We start from the raw sequence: 21,317 nt of genomic DNA on the forward strand, positions 1-21,317 counted from the left end.
AACAGCACAGAAGCTTGGAATCATTTCGGAGCGTATGAATAAGTGATCGAGCCGGTGTACTCGGTTCCCTCGTTCCTAACGTCGTCGGGACAGACTCGACGTCGCCAGTGTGACCTCACTCTCCTTTCCTCTTTACTTCTGCACCCTTGCCACTTCATCCCCCCTCCAGCGACCTCTACCTTTCTCACCCTTTGCTGCCCGTTTTCACCCTGGCATCCTCCTTTCCTCTTCTTCGACGATAGAGGTTGGACCATATTAATTTTTTTTTTTCAAATTTTACCAACATTGGTGCGAGGATAAGGGTAATTTATCCTCCCATTTAACCTGAAACATAAAAAAAAAATAATAATTTCACCCTGGCATCCTCCTTCTCCGTTTACTCCTTTCCTCTTCTTCGACGATAGAGGTTGGACCATATTAATTTTTTTTTCTTTTCAAATTTTACCAACATTGGTGCGAGGATAAGGGTAACAATATAATTTTTTATTTTCCATAAGATAAAAGTCTCCCATTTAACCTGAAACATAAAAAAAGAAAAGAAATAATATCATCCCTAACCTTATTAGATTCTCAAGAAAACATCTCGTAACAGTTTATACGATCCACCCTGTATGTCTTTGCTTTCTCTTTTTAACTCTTCTTCATATCCTCTTTCTCTTTTCTCCATGACACGTTATTTATACAAGTCCCCTGTACATCCTCCTATCTTCTCTGTTCCTCTTCTACCTGTTTCGTTAGCTTCGTCTCCCTTTCTCTCTCTCGTCGATCTTCTTTTCTCACGTGCTCTTCCTCGGAGTTTCCTCGTTGCTCGTGCGGTTACCTCGTGTCTCTTCCGTATCATCCGGTGTCCCTTCGGCAACGTTGTTGCTCCTCTTTCCATCCATTCCGTTCCCTCTTGTTGGTTCGCTCCCCTGGCGTGTGTTCGGTACACACAGTGGCTTCGGGCCAGGGACGGAGTCTTTATGACTCGCTCACCCGCAACTTTCCTTTAGAATATCTCTTGCCTAGGAACGTTTTTCTCTTCGCCGGCCTTTCTATCTCCCTCGGCGACTCCGTTTTTATATCGACGCGACGTAGCGAAGTCCAGATCTTAGATACGGTTGATTCGACGTCGATAAACGGCGTATTGTTAAAACCGGGTCAAGATAACGAGGATTTTTGTATTAACTCTTGATGGGACGATGATGGAAATGAAATGGCGATTCGGTGACTCTTAGGGTTTTTGAAAAATTCAATGTTGATAATAATCGGTGTTCCCCGAATGGGGGAAAATATTTTATATAAATTTATATCGACTCCGCTACGTCGAGATCTTACATACGGTTGATTCGACGTCGATAAACGGCGTATTGTTAAAACCGGGTCAAGATAACGAGGATTTTTGTATTAACTCTTGATGGGACGATGATGGAAATGAAATGGCTATTCGGTGACTCTTAGGGTTTTTGAAAAATTCAATGTTGATAATCGGTGATTTTATATAAATTTCCATGAATTATTAATACCCATCTGGTCGGTGTGTTTAAAATATAAACGTTTGTTGAGAGGAAATAATATGAAATTCGCAATTAAAAGGAATTATATCGAGGTCTGATTCGATGGTATAGGATCGTTTTCCGATATTTCCAGTGAACTCTTCTCGTATGTAGAATTTACGGGTATATAAGTCTCCTCGTGAAATTGTTCAACTTTCCAGCGACGGAATAGAACGTTGGACGTATATTGCATTCTTTATGAGCACGGTTGACCAGAACGGCACGGTGCACTCAGAAATACCGTATAAGCACCTTATACTTTTCCCTCGAGTTCGAGATGGGGCCCATTTTATTCCGAAATTGGATACACGCGCTGGAACGAGGCTTCCTTCGGTTATTAAATAATAAAATGGCATTGATGGCGCGGTGTAAATATTCATCTAGCTTCGTAAATGTCACCTGGAGAGCACGATGAAAATTGGAAATTTCCTTTCCTTTCGAAAAATTGCTACCTTTTATGTTACATCGAATAGATGGTTTTGAAATTTTAATCATTAGTGTCTGACCACGAATGACTGTTTCTACTGTGACAGTCAGCCTGCTGGGTAAATCAGTAGCTTATGTAACAGATTGTTATTAATAACCTGCCCCATAAGTCAAAGGAAATGGTAAAAATAAAAGGAAAATTTCCTATACTGTTACATAAGTAATATAGAGTATCAAATTGAAGAATGAAATAATATCTTTAATATATATTGTGGTATCATGGGAATCTTTTGAAATTTTAACAATTTCTGTTGGAAATCCTTTTTCCAAGAGGCGTAGTTGAAACTTAACACTCAACTATGCTCGTGAAAAGCTGTCGGAAGCAACTGTTACAGTTCCTAGGATGGAAAACGAGGGAAAAGAAGCGAAAGAGCGCCTAGTCTATAGAGAAGCATGACTAGGGTCGGCCCTGTTTCTTTATGACGATGCACGGACATCGTCGATGCATGCAGACCCGTCCTCGTCTTTACCTGGATATCTAGGGTCGCTTTTTTTCCACCAGAAGCCGCGAAATTAATATTAATGAACGTAAAACTACGGCGTTTTATGCGGTTGAAGGGGTTGACCGCGTCTGCAAAGCAGTGCAAAGTCTGGCATTATTGCATGCCAAGTCAACGTCCATCTACCAACATTTCTGACATTTTTTTCAAATAACCATAAAGAAAAGAAAAGAGAAATAAATAAACTTTCTATTCTTCGACAATTACGATTCTCGGTAACAGTTCCAGCCGTGTTATTAGAAATCAAACGCGACGTGTCTCTTCACAGAATATTCTATTCCCTTTTTCCAGCGGGTATAAGAACGCTTTCCATTATTTCGCGCGATTGAAAAGTTTCGTTAGAACGTTATAGGCCAGCATAGAACGTACTCTCGCGATAGGGCCACGTTTCGCAGTGGAAAAAACATCAGACCGTTGGCGATCAGCATGAATAATAAAAGTGCACGAGGTCAAACTAATTGTAACATACTGGTACGCAGTGATGTTTCGTGCCATGTGCTCGATCCTCACATTCATTTCCGATCTATATACACACAGGTACGTTGCTGGATAAAATTATAAGGCACGATAGAAACGACTGGTGCAAAGGTTTAATAATCGCATTTATATTAACACATTATCCAGCGATCTTAAATGAAATAGATACTCTAGAAATAGAAAGATTCAAAGGTGTAACCTTTCTTTTCCATTTCCTCTTAATTAACACTAAATTGCCGAATTCACATTCGTCAAAATAGGTATAGCACATATGGATTTTTGGAACTAAGAAGTGGGGAGGGGAAGGAATTAGTATTTGTATATATTTCATAATTCTATTAACACTAGATCTACCAAGGAGGGTCAAAATGACTTGTTTGGCATTTCTTATAATCATTATACATTTTCAATACATTTTGTTTTCTAAAATTTTGTATGACTTTTTCTAAAATATGCAAATAAATAATTCTGTAAAACAGTTTTCTTTTTTTTCTTTTATGTAAAATTTTATGCAGTATACCTCCATATACCGAGATGAGTCAATTTGACCCCCCACGGAACGTAGGTAAATTTGTGATTTTTGAAGTTTCTCATATTATTTTTATATAGTTCAAATACATTTTTAGAAAACTAAGAATATTTTCGTTCATCTACATTGTAAAAAATTACTATAAGAGACATAATGACTTATTAATTTGAAAAACAAGTCATTTTGACCCCTGCGGTAGAAGTAGGTATACGTCAATCGTCGGTTGTTCTAGTGTTAACTCTTTGAGGCACGGTGGGATTAAAAATGTCCCTCCTTTTTGATGTATTTCACGGCATGGTGGGACATTTTTAGTCTCACCTCGAAATCTTGCAGTTATACCTTTATTAATAAAAATATACCAATTTTGTTTCATTTAAAACCCGATAAAATTCCTATGCAACATGGCTCTATTTTTGATCTGAAATCCTGTGCCTCAAAGAGTTAAAAAGCAACATGTGTTTTAAAAAAAATTATTTACGTTTTTCTATACCTATATCAGTCAAATTGACTCGCTCCGGCAATCTAGTGTTAAAGTATATCTAACTTTCACTATTTCAATTGAATTATACATGAATTTATAATAATCGAAAGATAATTAATTGGTGCTTTCTTCGACAGCCGATACTGTCGAAAAGCTTATTAATAAGCTTCCGGTAGGTAAAGTGTTAAAAAGTGTCGCGTGTGAAATAGAGTTATTTTATAGCCGAGTAGAATACTTTCACGATATCAACCACGAGTTTTACTTTCTATACCATAATTATCTTCCGGTTCGTGTGGGATGAAAACCACAGAAGGATCGTAATTGATCGATCGGATTACAGATCGAATGAAAAGTAGTTTCTTTCTAAGAATATTATCTATATTCGTTTATTCATAAATACTCGTTTCCATTCACGCTTCTCTTCGCGCTTCATTCAGACTTTTCCGCGATTCGCTTCCGATATAAACGTGTCTCGAAAAAACATTGTAGGGAAGAAACTACTTGGCACCGGAAGCTGCAACGCGTCCTAGATGAGCGTGTCACTAGTGACCCGCATTTCTGCTGGCCGTAATCGCACGGCTGGAGTTGATTTTAGTGTCGGTTCCAATGCGTTCCGGCGCGTTGCGTCGCGTCGCGCCGCCCGAATGTGCAGCGTCCAAACTCCCACGTGCACTTGGACGCCGCACAGTGGATCGAACTGTATTAAAATGTGGACATAGGAACAAAAACTTTTTTTCTTTAATTAAGTTTCTAATTGCTAATTTCGTTACTTAATACATTACTTTAAGAACAAACAATTGTAATTTTTAAAATACCCTTACTATTTATATCTAAAATAATCATAATTATCGTATTGTGACAGTTATGTATTTTCATCGATTTTTTGATGAAACTTCAAGGCGATATATTTCTTCTAAATTTATGTATGATACAATCAAACTTTTTTCATTTTGTAACACTTTGTTTAATTTATGAAAAATATGTGTTTTAAATAGATAACAATAACGTTCAATGTTTAACAATTATTTTCATAATTTCTTAAAAGTCATAGTAATATCTTAACTTTTTATTAACATTTAAGAGAATGTTTGAGAGTTGTTACATTTTTTCTTGTTCTAAATTATCAATTGGACATTTCTTTCCACAAAACAACTTATTTCAGCTGCCACCATCTGCCACTTTGGCAGCAGTAGCATACGCAAACAAACGCGAGCGCGTACATGCGCGGTGCGGTACGCTCTGTATGGGGGTTCCTATTTCGTACGATTTGACTGCAGAGATGCTAAATACTAAAAAATTTAGTATATTTGCTTTAGAAACAGCCAAACAATTTGTTAACACCTACGGGTGGTATCACGTGTCTGCCACCGTACATAAATTGTTAATTCATGGAGAAGCAATAATTTCTCATTTTTCGATTCCGATTGGTCATCTGTCAGAAAAGGCGAGTGAAGCACGAAATAAAGAATTTAGAGAGTATAGAAAGAGTCATTCGCGGAAAATAAACAGAAGAGCTACAAATGAAGATGTTCTACATCATTTGTTAATTACATCTGACCCCGTTATTTCGAATTTAAGACCAAAAGTAACTAATCCAAAAAAACAAGAATTACTGCCCGAAACTTTAGAGCTTTTACTCTAATACAAACGCGCGCAAAAGTATATATTATATAAGACAGATGTTCAAAGTGTTAATACTTGTGAAAACGACAGATTGTTGCGTACATGAAATATTCTTGTTACGTCCGAATTATTTTCAATAATTCGACCGTAGCTAAGAGCTATTTCCATTTTTTTTCTGATAGTTTTGAATAGTTTGACCGTTAACATACCGAATTTGTGTACCTCGTCAGTGCGTAGAACTTGAAAATAATCCCTGACGAGGTACACAAAGGAGGCTATAATTAGTTCGATTCAAATAATAAGAAGTCAACCTTCCTTAGGACGATTGCCTCGTCGAAACCGCGTAGCAATAAACATATAGAAATTCGAACCCGCTAAGGTTAAGGAGAAATATTATCAACATCTTTCGCCGTGCGGTTAAGCAGTGCGACGCATTTGGAAGTTTCCCCGCTTAACCGCGCAGAACGAGGGAAATACGATTTTGTTTTACCTCGCGAGCGAGTTACCTCTCCTACCTGCGAAGCATGCGTCAGCCGACTCTTCCACAAAGAATGAATGCAATTAAGATCGAAATAGCTAGCATGAAACGGAATGAAACTGTTTGAATGACTATAGAATGCGAGGGTTTGCGTGACAACCACTGAGGTTTGAAATTGTCAACCGACGTTCAAGAACGTTCCAAGCGAAGGTCGACTAAGGCAATAAACATCGACAATGAACTAAACGTTAAACGTAGAGCGTTTAGAAAATACGAAAACCATTAAAAATTGATGTATGCGGAACAAATAACGATTAAATGCAGTAACATCTTTGCATATATCCGCGCTTTGATAATAATTATGAATATCGATTGCCTTTCTCCGTAAACCGCCGGAATACAAATAAGAACGGAAAAATTTCGCGTTATTCATTACTAGTTATTCAATATAGTAAGTTAATCTTCTATTAAAGGGCAAATGTTCTTCGTTACCGAAATATCATTTATAAATATCATCTATAAAAGCCTCTCCTTATTTAGTAAATTCAAACAAGTAAAGTCGTAACAGATTTCGAACATTCTAGAAACTTTAGAATTGCGACGCATGAAATCCGCGTAGCGTTAGAGGGGTAAAAGAAAGAGATAGCTTACGGAAGATAGAGTCGGAAGAAAGGTCAAGAAGGGATGAGAACTCGGGAAACGCGCCTAGACGAAACCAATACGCGCGGGCCTTCCCCTTCGACACGTATCCTGATTTGCCAAATGATGTCCTCGCTTTGGGCCCATGATCGCGGGTCGAACCCTGAGATACGATCGCTTGACTGACAAGGAAGGTTAGGGAACCCGGAAATTCCAAACATTATGAAACTTCGCATACAAGTACAGTAAGTCATCCGTAATACGACCCTGTTTTCCGTTGGTGCCATCATTCGGTTTTAAAGGGTGAAATTACCCCTTGAAAAAAATTCGGAACTTTCTTTTTGTGGAATATCTTAAAAACGGTGAGAGATATGAAAAAAAAGTTTAAACAAAAGTTGCACAGTTCTGTGGTGTTTACAAAATGGCGTCAAGAAAATTTTTTTTTCCCAGAATTAGAATTTTTTTTTATTTTTGTACGTCGCGCGCCGTATCACTCGCTCGCGACGTAACATTCTAAATGTAATTTAATAATATATGTATAATATATGAATTAATAAAAATTTAAAGATTAAAAAAAAATCAATAAAAATAAACATAAATAAAAGTTTATAAAAATAAATAAAAACAGAAGTTAATAAATTATTAAATACATGTATTTTGATTTTATGTGAATAATCATTTAGTTCTTAGTACTATAATATAATTTCCAAAGAGCGATACATGCTATGTCCGGCTCCTCCTATGCTTCGGTCCACTGTGCGCCGAAGAGAAAACGCGTCGCGTTACGGATGGGAATAATACAGATAAGATTCAAGAATTACTTCGAACATATTATTATTTTTCAATTGTAAAGATACATAAGAATTTTTCTAAACCTAATAATATTTATTTATTTATTTATTATTGCGTGAATGTCAGCCTCAAGTGCATAGCGAATGGAAAGTTACTTCTGAAATGAAATATCACCTGTTCCTCAAAATTTCTTTGAATTCTAATTAAGATATTTCACAGCGAAAGCTACTGACGATTTTACATAATATTTAGAGAGTACAATTAATGAAAGAACAAATTTTGCTCGCGTTCGTTTACTTCCATCGCTAGCCGCTACATTTGGAGCATGTCGGTGCGATTTCACGAGTCGGTCGCTTGACTAGGTTGACACTCACAATCAGTCACGAACTATTATCTCTCTCATTTTTTTCTTCAAACTTCACGCGTTCCCGATTTCGCACTCGCGGTTCTTATGGAAGAACAATTTGACCACGAAGGAAAGAATCTCTCCGCGAAAGCTTCGTCTTTCTCAGCTCGTTAATCTTTACGATCGGCGAGCATTCGATTGTTATCCTTTGCTTCACCATCGACTAACCACTTTACTCTTTGTTCTCGTTGCGAGAATTCTAAGGGAAAGTGAGAAGGAAAGACTTGATATAACTTGAACACCGAGCAACAAAAGAATAAATTCGATGCCTGTAGCAATATGCCTTCTTCTTAATTATTATTTTAAATTTGAATATTCTCCCGCGCTTCGTTGTGTTCGAAATGTGGCGCGAGAATGTAATAACAATAACGATTACCACGGTTGATATAAAAATTCATAAAATCAAAGAAGTTTTAAAAGATGGCTCCGGATGAAACGATGAGAATCTTGAGAAGCACTTCCGTGAAATCTCGAGGCACGTATTTCTTTGTGAAGCAATTTTTCACCGTCACCTGGCCGAAATTTATGATCCATTTTTCACGCGGATACACGGGTATCGTTTTCGCTTAGGTTTTTTGTGTTTCACCGGCTCGATTAGCGTCTATCGGGCAAAATTTTTCATTTTTCATTGCAACAACGCGTACGGCCACCGCGTTGTATTTATATATTCTGACGTAATATCACGGTTACGTCAGCTACGTGCGAATCTCTAAATTAATCGTACGTGCACGGCCGAAGGAAATGTTAAAAAGGGCCGGTGGAAGCCGGAGAGCAAGAAGCGTGCTTCCGGTTGCGAGACGAAATAAAATACCGGAGCTCGGCTTCGATGAACACCGGACTCGGTTTCCAACGCGTCCGTACCTGATACGCGAGCCTTCGTTGCAACAAAGACTGTTGTTTACACGTGTGTACACACGTGCTTACCTGGTAATTGCGACGACACCGAGCAATGTCGTTTCTCTAGCTAATCTTCAATGCTAAGAAACACGATTAGTTTACTGTTACCATTAGGCATCGGTGTATCGATCATTTTCAACTGTTTAGGTTAGGTTAGGCTCAGAAAAGGTTATGTAACTTTTTTATTTCTTCATCCAAAAATTCAACTCGAAGATTTTTCTTTTCAAATTTTATAGCGACGATCAATTTTTTAATTTTATTTAATAATATTTCGAAAATCCGTGTGACAAATCTGGTAGAAATTCTGATTTAAACATATTAAAGGTATACAATGAAATTCCAGAAGATATATGAAAATAATGGCTCGGGAAAGCTTCTTTGTAATTTTGAACAATGCTCGAATTGTTATCGGGCAATGCCGTCAAACGAATACACAGATTTCACGGGTCGTTTAAGTGGAATATCAATTGCCGGTACTAGACGCGTGTTTGAACGCATCGCGTGCTATTATTTTCAGAAGATGTGTTCGAGTGCGTCTTAGTAGCGCGAAGTAACATAGTGGAGATAAATTACAAAGCGAACACAGGAGCCGACTGTTATTCCCGTTGAAATGGGATTTTAAGGGAATCGGCATGAATTTAAGACCGACCGGTTGCTCCTTTATCGCTATTAATAATTCTACCGTCGTAAGCTCCTTTCGCCATTATTTATACGTATTTAAGGCAACACGGTTATTCATGCGTAGCCCTTTTAAACGTTGAACAGCCGTTCCGAACCGATATGTCTGTCTCTGACCTCGTTAATTTCTTTCAAATACAAAACAGTATATGTAGATTTGTTCACTTGTTCACATATATTAATACCATTTATTTATTTATATATTTATTTCTAAACGAGATTCACCCTTTAATACAGAATTTAAACATTGATCATCGTGAGAACGTACACGCAATACAAAAATTGATAAGCAATAATACAAGGTAGATAAAATATATAGTAAAAGGAAAAGCACATTATGCAAATCAATGAGCTAGAAATATAACAAGCTAGTAAACAAGCATTAGTTAGGCGGTGAGGAAGGGCTTAGAGCATAAAATGTTATTTTATCTTATTAACCGACTTCGAAAAAGGAGGTTACTCAATTCGATCGGTATATTTTTTTTGATTATTATATCTTATTGTCAGGGTGAGGATATTTTGAGTTCACTATGATGTACATAGAGTGTACCAGGTGTCAGTGAACTCTATCCAGTCAGTCTCGCACCTACACTCGATATAATTACTCGGATCTCATAGTGTTTTCATTCGTTTGAAAAATATTGTCATTCTTCTTGGCAAATCATGTCACGGACGCTACGAAGCCCCGGTATCATTCAGATGTTTCTTCAGGGTGTAATGTAGTCGTGAAGATCGTACACTCCTGGGCAACGTAGGCTTCTCTTATTTGAGAATAAATGAAAGGAAGCGTAGAATGTAGAGAAAAATATCCCTCGTGGCCTAAATTATCCGCTCCGTGGATTTTTCATAAATTTTTCCAAAATTCGAGGCAATTAACGGGTGATTCTTAACTCCGAAGGAAAACAAGGTAAAGTGAACTAGAGCGAGATTCGCTCCAGAGCCAACCCTTTTTCGGCCATTTCCGGTCAGACCGGAAGTGGCAAAAAAAATAAATAATTCACCCTTTCGTTGAGATTTTGACCCACTAAACACTAATAACTCTTACAAAAAGTCTAAATGCCTCCTTATCAAGATTGGTTAATAAATAAAAGGAAGCGTAGAATGCAGAGAAAAATATCCTTCGAGTGTAAAAGTAGTAGTTCTAAATTATCCTCTCCGTGGGTTTTTCATAAATTTTTCTAAAATTGAAATCAATTAACTGGTGATTCTTAACACCGAAGGAAAATAATTGAACATTACTCTAGGGTGTACATACTCGTACGCGAAAGACGTATGGTTAAACGTACACGGCTAGGCTGGTCGAATGCTGTTGTTGGCTTCATCAAATCAGATAAACCGCACACAGTGTCGCATTGTTTCGTCGCGGTGAATAGGAAGGTTTGTAAGCAAACGCAGGAACACGGCCGCAGCACACAAACGCTACGGATTAGAGGGCGAAGCTTCGACATCGATTTCACGAGCCGCTTTTCGATGTTCTCGAATTACCTGTAAACCTTGACTCGGGATTCATCGAACCCGCAGAAACGTAAACGGCTGCTTTACCCGTTACTACCATCCACCGATGGATTACATTATCGCGGCACGTGATTACGGATTTACCGAACATTTACCCGTTCGATGCGCGATTTCCTTCTCTTACGAGCTCCGCGGTTAAAACTATACGGTTATCCAAATTGACTGTCACGTCTTCAAATTGAAATGAAAAGAAAAATATGTGATTTTTTTATGCTTTCTTTATTTTAACACAAATATTATTTAAATCTCCTCATGATGCGTTTCATCCAATTTTTCGTTATATTTTCACACAAGTGGAATTCAATTTGTTACTCAGCTCGTCGATAGTCTTTGGATTATTAAAACCCCATAAAAAGTATCTAATGGTGTTAAATCATCCGATCTTGGTGACAATTGGTATCTCCTCCTCGTGAAAAAAAAAGCAGAGAGGGACGGTTTTTCATAATTAATTCATAAAATAGACTTTCTATTAAAATAAAGCAACCATACAAAAATGAAATACTTTGCGTTTTATTTCAATTTGAAAATGAGACGCTCAATTTGGATAACCCTATACTATCCAGCTTGTTTCCCGTATTTCCTTCTTGTTTTTCTGATTATTAACGGGTGTCACTCGTGTTTGAAAAGTGGGTACGCCCGGAAACTGTGAAACGTCAGGGAGAAAAAGAAAGCACCAACGTTGTTTGACAAATGTTTTGAAAGCTTTACAAGGTTTTAGTAATTTCCCCGCAGTGGAAACTGTTCCCACGAGTTTAGGAAGTTTTCTCGTGGCATCCGGAAAAAAATGGCAACTGAGTTTCGTTTCGCTACGAACCGAGCACAGATTTTTCTGTCCAACGCGTTTCGAAAACTCTGTTGCCCTTTTTTCTGACGAGTTTATGAAATTTTCTTCTACTTCATTTTGCCAACGGTATTTCTAGAATTTCCAGGGATACCCAGCTTTTCCAGGCGAACTTTAAAAGCTTTGTTGCGATTTATTTCTCAGAAATTCTGTTTCAGGGCTCATGAAAATTTCTCTTTTATTATATGCTCAGCTCTCTGCGACAGTTTATTTCTGAAATAAACCAGGGAATTATTTTTTCACTAATATTTCATTGCATTTTCCTGATTTATCCGGAAAAGAAGAAACGATTTTGTTTCGAACAAAATTACCAAAAAACGATCATTTTTTAATTATCCGTATTTGCATAATTACCCACGCGATAATTTTGCAGATAAAAAAAGAATGAAACGTTGTTCGGTACGTAATTGCTAATCACTCGTATCAGCTTCTTTGTTACATTTTCTCACAAATTCCAGGTTTTTACGACACCTGCTACTCCACCGGAAGTACTTATTTGCGCGTTTCTTTTCGCGGGTTATCGCGGACAGTAAATTTCAGACGATAAATATCTGTGGCACCGGTTATTATCTTTCTTTCGTCAAACGTTTTCGAACGTTTTGTTTTTTATGTTAATTATTTTACGCCATTAGGTTTTTTCTCCACGAATTAACGTTTATAACGTCGCTTAATAACTCGAGAGCAGAGCTTTTTGGAAAAGAAACGCATCAAAAAGTAACCCTTTTACATTTTAATTCTCTTAAATTCTGGACGTTCCTGCGATGTTTTACGCTCGCTTTTATATCCTTACCTTTTTTCCCCTTTTCGAATGAAAGGATGTATGCAATTTGAAAATCTCTTGGTTGTAAGAATCCTTTTTGCGAAACATTTTCCTCTGAGGAGATAATAAGTTACCAGTTATTCATAAAGAAACTAACTTTTCTGTTAATTATACTTTATTACCTGTGTTTATAACAAAAATTTCGAAATTTAGAAAATTTTTCTCTGTATAAATACGTATCGTGAAGTCAGAATTCAATGAAATTTTCAGGAAAATTCCTGGTAGTTCGAAACGAGTGAAAAATAGAATGAAATGCGAGCAATTCGATCTACACGAGCAATAAAAACAAAACGTGGGTACAACAAATTAAAACAACGGGTAATTCGAAACACGTATGAAAGAAAATAAAGCGCGAGTAATTCGAAACACGTGTAAAAAAGAGAAATACAATAAAGCACGCGTAGTTTGAAACAGTGGAAAAATAGAATAAGATAAATCGCGCGTTGTTCGAAACGAAAGATAATTGGAAACGCGAGAAGAATAAACCGAAATAGAATGCGCACGATTCGGGAGGGCGTATGTAAATAATTCAATTAAAATACAGTTCACGAGAGTAACTGGTGAAAACTAAAATTCGTAAAGTAAAATATATAGTCAACTCGTAGGGGAATATCACCACCGGATGTGTAACTAGAACAGAGGAGTTTCGAAGACGAAACACAATGAGAATCGTAGACACGGTCAGTTGCAGGAACTGGGAGTGGAGTCGATCGTGCGTGATGAATTGTTCTCCAAAAACTACGCCTCGCCGTTTCTTCCGGTCGATCGAAATTTCGACCGAAAATCGATCGAATATTCCGGTTGCTTTTAACTGGAATTAGTTTCTGGCAAGGGTAGCTTTCAAGTTCGTTCAATTTCTTTTGTCTTAGTTTCTGTTAAAATAATCCATTTATAATTACTTTTTAAATTTACAAAGCTGGGGGGCAAATTTTGGTTGGATTTAAGAAAATACGGTACCCCCCGATTGACCCCCCTTTTTTACCATAGATAGTCCTTGACCTGGCAATTCCAATGGTGGTCATCCTATCCCTTAACTCCCCTCCTTCGAGGTCAAAAACTGAAATGGTCCAAAAAGTGTTTTTTTGCACCGACCTCAGCGAATTTCCAGAAAAAAACTAACCTAACAATTACTGAATTTGAATTACTCGCAGGATCATTTTAGGTTAAATTAGGTTAGGGGTTTTTTTTTTTTTTAATGATGTACTCGCTGAGATCGGTGCGAAGAACCACTTTTTGGACCATTTCAGTTTTTTTCACCCCAGAGATGGTGAAGTTAAGGGATGCGATGACCATCATTGGAATCGCCAGGTCAAGGGCTATCTATGATAAAAAAAATCAGCTCGATCGGGGGGTACCCCATTTTTTTATTAAATGTAACTGAAATTTCTACATATTAGGAAAATGTACAATTCGATCTTCGATGTGAAAATACAAGTACAATTGCGGAGAGTTGAATGAAAATGATATCTAAAATAAAAAGACACCTGTGAAACACGCACCAATTGTATCTCGATTTGAAGAGGAAATAATGCCATCAACGAAATGGCCATTCACGGGCATTCGAGGTGGATCCAATCGTCCGTGATCGATTGTTCCGCGCAAATTGCATTTCCTTCTTGGGACAGCCCGAAGGACATTCGGGAATAACAGTAATAACGTTTAAAAGAATGTCATTATCGTGATCGTTTCACGAGTGTCTGCTTCTTGGAAACGGTAAACAGTTATTCATAAAAGGTGAATTTCAATCGAAATCGTCTTTGAAAATTCTATTTTCATGAAATCGAAGGAAAACAATATCGTAGAAATAGAGTTTAAAAAAAGAAAAGGGAACAACAGGAGTCGTAATGAGCTTTACTGAAAATTAATTGTTCCAAACGCGGAGGGAGGAGGGACGGTCGGTATCCGTAATTATCTTTACTCGGCCCGGTTCCGGGCCATACTTTCAGCCGATGGCGTTTCTTAACTTTATTAATTGCCATCGTTTCGTTGTGGCAATTTGATGCAGCTAGATCATTACAAGTTAACCAGCCCACCTGTGTTGCTAGCTTGTACGCGTGGTACAGGTGAGCTAGTACAGTGCAATTACTTAAGGCAGGTTCACGTAAGGCGCTCGTTTATCCTCCACGACGAAACTCGCTCCCTTGGTCCGAGTCCATTAAGCTTGATTCATAATTATCAGACCGATTTAGTCACGTTCCAGCGAACCATCGCGATAGGAAAACTCGGCATGATGCACTAGATTATATCATGGTTTTATGTAATTTTTCTAACATATTTTTTATTTCCATCTGGGTAATCTTGATTAGCATATTCTAGATATATTTTCATTAAAAAGTGTGGTAATTAAATTGATGCGCGAAGAATTTCACTTAATCCAGTGCTACAGCAAAGTGATAATTAGATCTAATTACACAACCGAAAATTACATAACCGTCTTTTCTCTTTTCAAATTTTTCAAATGATTTATCGTTGTCTTCCATCTGGGAGAAAGTAGTTTCTCACTATGATTACGTACATCTAGTATTTTTATTATCAATAGATTTACGTGATGTTACTGTAGGTGGGTAATGTGGGAAAGCAAGTAATGTGTGAAAATAATGTGCAGATATTAAGCAACTTTCTCTGTGTTTCTTTTTCTATTTCAAAACAGTTTCAAATAACTTACAATATTATCTACTACGTTTGTGTTTACCACATTTTTTAATCAAAATATTTCTAAAATATGCTAATCAAGTTTACCCAGATGAGAATAAAAAATATGATAGAAAAATTACATAAAACCATGATATTTATAATCAACTTAAATTTTGCTATTCTTACAATTACATATAATGTTTAATTAAATCATTTCGTAGCAAATGGTGAAATTGATGAAACGGGTGTGAACGCATCTTTAGTCACGGTGTCCTGATGACAAAAGTGTTGGTTACGCTTTTTTTTTTTTTCTCATCATTTCACCAGGACCAGCGAAGTTTTTTAATGTTTCACAAAAGCCAGTCAAGCCGGAAGTGCTGCTCGGTCGACGAACCGTCGTTTCCCGCCACTGGAACCAGTATTTAATATGAGAAAGGATTATAACAGAGAACACGCGATGTGAATAAAAATGTGAATGTCTTTTTTTCTGGCTTCTCTTGAAATGTTTAGCTGATATTCAGAAGCCATGATTCTCACAATCCTTTCTCTGCTTTTTCCTTAAAATAATATGGAACAGTGATTTGTATAGAAGCTTATGTTCCAAATTGACATAGGTTAAATTCCAAATTGATATAATAGAATTCTAGTACAATCGAAGAAATGGTGCTGGTAGAGAAATTAATTTAGCTCGAATCGGTGGCTGAAACGTTCGCGCCAAATTTCGTCGTCTCTCGCGGCAACGTGCTTGATTTCACTCATCCGGAAAGCCTTAGCGAAGCATCAGGTGCTTACAGGTGCAAGGTTAAATTGAATAGGCACTCGTGAATATCAACGTCATCGCGTTATACGAGCAGGAAGAGTTGAGCCTCCTTCTTCCGGCACATGCCGAAGTGAGCATGGCGTCGCGACGCGCGGCTAAGAACGCGAACCTTTACCTTCCTTTTTGCAATTTTACGATTCCGTTGGCATATCTGACGGGAGAAACGTTCCCTTTTCGATGCTTCCCGTACTTTCTCCCTTCCCTCTTTCATTTTCTTTTTATTATATACTGCAAGCCTTAAGGATATCGAACTCATCTACCATCCATTTTTTTAAGAAAAAAGAAAAAGAGAAAAAATCCAGAGTGAAAGTATCAAAAATAAAAGCAAAATTATACTAGAATTATAAATGTTATTTATATAAAATAAAATGGGTCGTGTAGTTCAACGATCTTCCATATGGATAGAGTTGAGTTGTAAATTCTTTAAAATTACCCTGTACCAAGATCTTAGAAGAAAATAAATGCAACCAGTGAAAGCTGCATACTGCATTGTTCTCGTTTCCCGTATCCACCTGTTCGCAGTATTGTTTCGGAAGCTTTATTCCTTTGGGAAATCGTGACTCTGCCCGTCTCTTGCGGGCAGACAATACGTGAGAAGATGTAGATCGATGCGTTGCCCGTGGTTCTCACGGGACTATGCGCATATCTATTGTATCGGTATACATATATATGTATATCTGCATCAAGAATGACATTGTTTCTATGAAATTGCAAGCACCGCTCGTGCGACTTGGACTCGAACGGCAATTCGGTTTTCGCTGAGGAAAGTCTGTCGAAAGCATGGCACGGGACAGTACGTCTTTACTGGCTTCCTGCCAAATCACTGTGTAATTTACTATCACTGTTTTGCTTATTTCCGTGGACGCCTTTGAAGGGAAACTGGGTCAAGAATAGCAGTAATAACGAATATTATCATTTGCAATATAGATAGACTTTATTAACGCTCGAACGACGATGCCTGGGTCCGTTTGCGCTTAAATAAAATTTCTTTTGTTTATATACATATATCGAATAGGATCTAAGATTGAGTTGAATCGTCGGAATTAAAATTTTATAATATTCCGATCGCGAAGCGGAATTTCGACGAGAAGAGTTAAAGGACGGAGAGAAAATCGATGGTTAAATTAAGAAGAAAAGGTAGAGGGATACAGAGGAGAGAGAAAAGGGAGTTCATCGTAGCATTACCGTCTCTCATTAATTCGACAATCAGCTATCGCTTGGTCCCTTCGAGGGCACCAGTCAAACAGAGTAGACTAATTCCCGGTTATCTCCATCCGTCCTTCCGTTCAACTCGAATACTTCTTTGTTTCTTTCCTTCTCCAGCCTCGACAATTAGCTTAATTAACTGAATTATCGCTTTCTTTCTCTTGTTACAGGTACGCACCTTGTTCGTGAGCGGCTTGCCGATGGACGCCAAGCCGAGGGAGCTGTATCTCCTGTTCAGAGCATACGAGGTGAGTCCTGATAATCATCTATCTTTAACCTTAACTTACCGCGAGTTACATAAGTACCGTAAAATGCTGATTATTTGAACTAACAGTGAGATGAATTCAAGGAATTCTTCCTTTTAAAATTTTATTAAAAAAAATAAAATATGCGACATTCAGCATAGTAACTGTGTTATTTTACAATGTAGGTCATACGATTTAGAATCATTATCTTGCTGCAAATAGTCGATTAGACGAAATATAAAACATACAAATAACCACTGTATTTTGTTCATAGTATTATTTATAAAAATTGAATCTCTAATACTTTGTCCAAACGCTATCATGCATGGCTAGTCATTAAGAAAGTACGAACACCGTGTCGTTTTCTTTCTTTCTCCCTGTTCCTTTGTTCATTGAACGAGAAGCGAATGGACGTTACGTGAACATTGTTCTTCGAGGAAGTTTCGTGAAATGGTAGCTCGCGGTGTCGTTTAAGAAGCAAGCGGGGTTTATTCTTTTCACGGTAGTCGGCTACAGTTTCGAACGTTAAGACGGGACAAAAGGTTTTTGAACGGCGTCTTCAAAAATTAGCGACAAAGGACGCGAGTCCGAGGCGTTGAATAATTACTTGATTCGTTGATTACCGTGGGCTCAGTAACGTAACGGAATAATTAAGATAAACGCGAAGAATTCTTAGTAGAAGTATATTTTTGGACGAAACGATCGAGGTTGAATCATCTCGTACGAATCTCTCTTTCAAATATAAAAGTATAAAGAGTTTTATGCGCAGATATTCCTCGTAATTCAAAGAAAAATTATATTCACTGCGATTTTATACGAGGAATCAAAATCGAATTACAAAGGGAAGCATATAAGGGTTGAAGAAGGGAACGCAACTTTTCCTCTTTTACTCTCGAATTTTCTGATAAACGGATTATTCGACATCCGATTATGATTTAATCATCTTCGTCGCGGTAATACCATCGAGCTTACATCTCGGGGGAGACTGAGCGATGCGACTTTGATAAACTCGATCAAAATTCTCTCGCGTGCCGATTAATCATCCTTAACCCTTCCGCTACGATCGCGTTCGATCAGAACGCATTCATATTATGTGCAAGAATAATAACAGGAATAATCACTTCGTAATTTGTAACATTCGGTACTGTCTAAAATAAACAAAGCGCGATATTTTTTTTTTCTCAAGAAACAAATAAATAATTTCCGGAAGAATTACGACGCGCTTTCGGTAAATTTATTTAACGTTCACCTTGATTCTTTGGAACGCGAGATCAGCGTGAAAATCCTGTTGCTTTCGAGTGGAGTTTTGAGCGATACTTGGCTAGACCGCATCGTCGCTAATATAAATCAACCTTAACCCATTTGAAACGTATGACACGATATTATATTATTACGCATTATGCTCGAGATACAGAAGAATTCTTTACCCTATCATTATTCATTGTTGCATTATGGGGTCTCGAGTAAGCTCCTGAAATAATTGAAGCAGCTTCTTAAACTTTGTTTTAAAATGAAATGATGAATTGAATTTGTAAATTAATTTATTTCAGTTTCTAAATTCTAAATCATACGTATCATTCGCTATTAAATTAAGTTTCCCTGGGGAAATGATGATGATATTCCACTTTTCCACTTTTCCCCCTAGACTTCCCTAGGAGAAGTGACAGTGTAGAGAAAGAGGACCCATATACAGGTTGATTCTCTCTCTCTAGTGTAATCAAAGGAAATGAGGGCCCGATGAGCCCAAACCCTTTTCTGTCATCTCGACATTTCGATACCTCGACGGGGGTGCACACAGCTGCATTATGCATTATGACAGAAAAGGGCTTGGGTCCATTCATACTAATGTGGCGGCATTTCCTTTACATTAATTACATTACAAATAGACTTTATTTGGGCGTAGCCCAAGATGGCGTTCAGTAAGGGAGGTTCTTCCCCCGCTATATTGCCCAACGAAAATCAGCGGCCTTTTTTTTAAATTCTTCTCTAATTCATTCTCTCTACATAGTCTAGTACTACAATTATATCAAATCATCCATAATTTTTCCATTTCTCATTTCTTTTACTTCTTTTTATACTCTTATTTTTCCATTCATATAGATTTTCGCTTTATTCATTTTATTCATATTCGCTATCCGCTTATTTGTTGCCAACAGCACACGGTAACCCATCTTGTGGTGAAACCGTGCCCATTTAGCTTGACTTCGGTGATCTTACGGGTACCGGTGTGTCCTAAGTGGCTAAAGTCGTTGACGGTATTTTCTTTGAATACACTAGCAAGAGAATCACCCTGTATATAGGTCTGTCACCTCCCACCACTTGCGTATAAACGTTTACGCGGGAAAATTTGAATTATTATTATTATTATTATTTAATCACGAGCGTCGAAAAGTAGTAAATCGACAAACTTTCAGCGAGCAAAGTGTTTGAAATTGTCTGAAAAGTAGTTGAGAAACATAGAAAGCTTGAATTGCACGTATTCTAAATACCAGACGGATAATCGTGGCGAGGAGAAAGGCTTCGTGTAACTTTTTCTCGTCGATTCCACGCCACGCTCGAGGGGATACGATGGATTTTAACTTTCGAGGGAAATCTTGAAATGGAGCGAGAACAGTTTTATCGCTGTTCCAACGATTCTCCGCGGCTTCTTTTTTTTTTTTTATCGTTTAAACTGTCGCAGTCGTTTGGAGCTTCTTGTCTGCGGCTGACACGTCATTATTCTGTACTCTCGTGGAATCCTGCATCCTGTAAAATTCTTTTTCAAACAGACAAGAACCTTCAATTTTTGCATACGTTTAAAATGTATTTTTATTTAACTCGTACGAATTTCTTTTTCTATCAAGTACCATTGTTCTTTGATGGTTTATTTGATGGTAATTTAGATTACATTAAGTAAGACTGTGTAAATTAATAACTTTTAATATCGAATGATATTGAATGATTCGAAATTTGTCAAATCTAATGGATACAGATCGAAACAAATGGAAATGAAATTATGATAAAATTGATGAAAGAATATGTAGTTATTCTTCCATCGGATGAATGTCACAATAACGTATTCTCGTTTCCATTTTTCCGATCGATTAAATTAACTAATTAAAATGCTGACGCGTTAATGGAACCGGGAATCAATTAACTTGGCTGAGAATGTATTTATTTGATGCATTTCAATCAATTTAATAAAAGTTGAAAATAAACGAAATTTTCTAATAACGATTGTTTTTTATGCAATTAATATATCCATTAAAAAGAATCCTTTCTTTTATTCGACAAATAATCGATAACTCAAATTGCATTCAACTTTTGTTTAAATTTAATGTAATTGCAGCACGATAGATTACACGAAATGGTGTCGAGAAATTATTACAGCACAGGTGTCAAAATAATACAAATATTTATTACCTACAAACATAAATTTATGCGATCGTTTGTTTTACATGGAAACGCAATAAAGTGAATTGTTAAATGAACGGAAATATAAAACTCATTCACGGTTGAAGTTGTTGATGAATCGGATTCTCGGATGAAATAAGGACCACTTCGGACGATCTTGAAAAAGATCGATCGATCGTAATTCTCTCTATTATCATCCTCGAGGATTCTTTTCCAGATGGTAGCCTCAGCGTGGAACATCGATTTCCCTTCTGGCTCGAGTTATCGATTAGGCTGTTACTTCTTGACTTGTGGGACAAATTGATGGAAAGAGAAGTTCACG

The 21,317-nt window shown here is 37.3% G+C and overlaps 1 protein-coding gene across 4 annotated transcripts in view; it reads left to right on the top strand.

Annotated features, from left to right (window-relative positions):
• LOC114878656 (protein couch potato) overlaps positions 1-21,317 on the top strand; it is a 90,272-nt gene that overhangs the window by 25,307 nt on the left and 43,648 nt on the right. For all 4 annotated transcript variants that reach the window (XM_029192702.2, XM_029192705.2, XM_029192704.2 and 1 more), the window contains exon 2: positions 17,528-17,605. In XM_029192702.2, the coding sequence (XP_029048535.1) occupies positions 17,528-17,605 (78 nt within the window). The remainder of the gene's footprint in view (positions 1-17,527; positions 17,606-21,317) is intronic.

This window comes from Osmia bicornis, chromosome 5 (genome assembly GCF_907164935.1).
Source record: "Osmia bicornis bicornis chromosome 5, iOsmBic2.1, whole genome shotgun sequence".
NCBI lineage: Eukaryota > Metazoa > Arthropoda > Insecta > Hymenoptera > Megachilidae > Osmia > Osmia bicornis.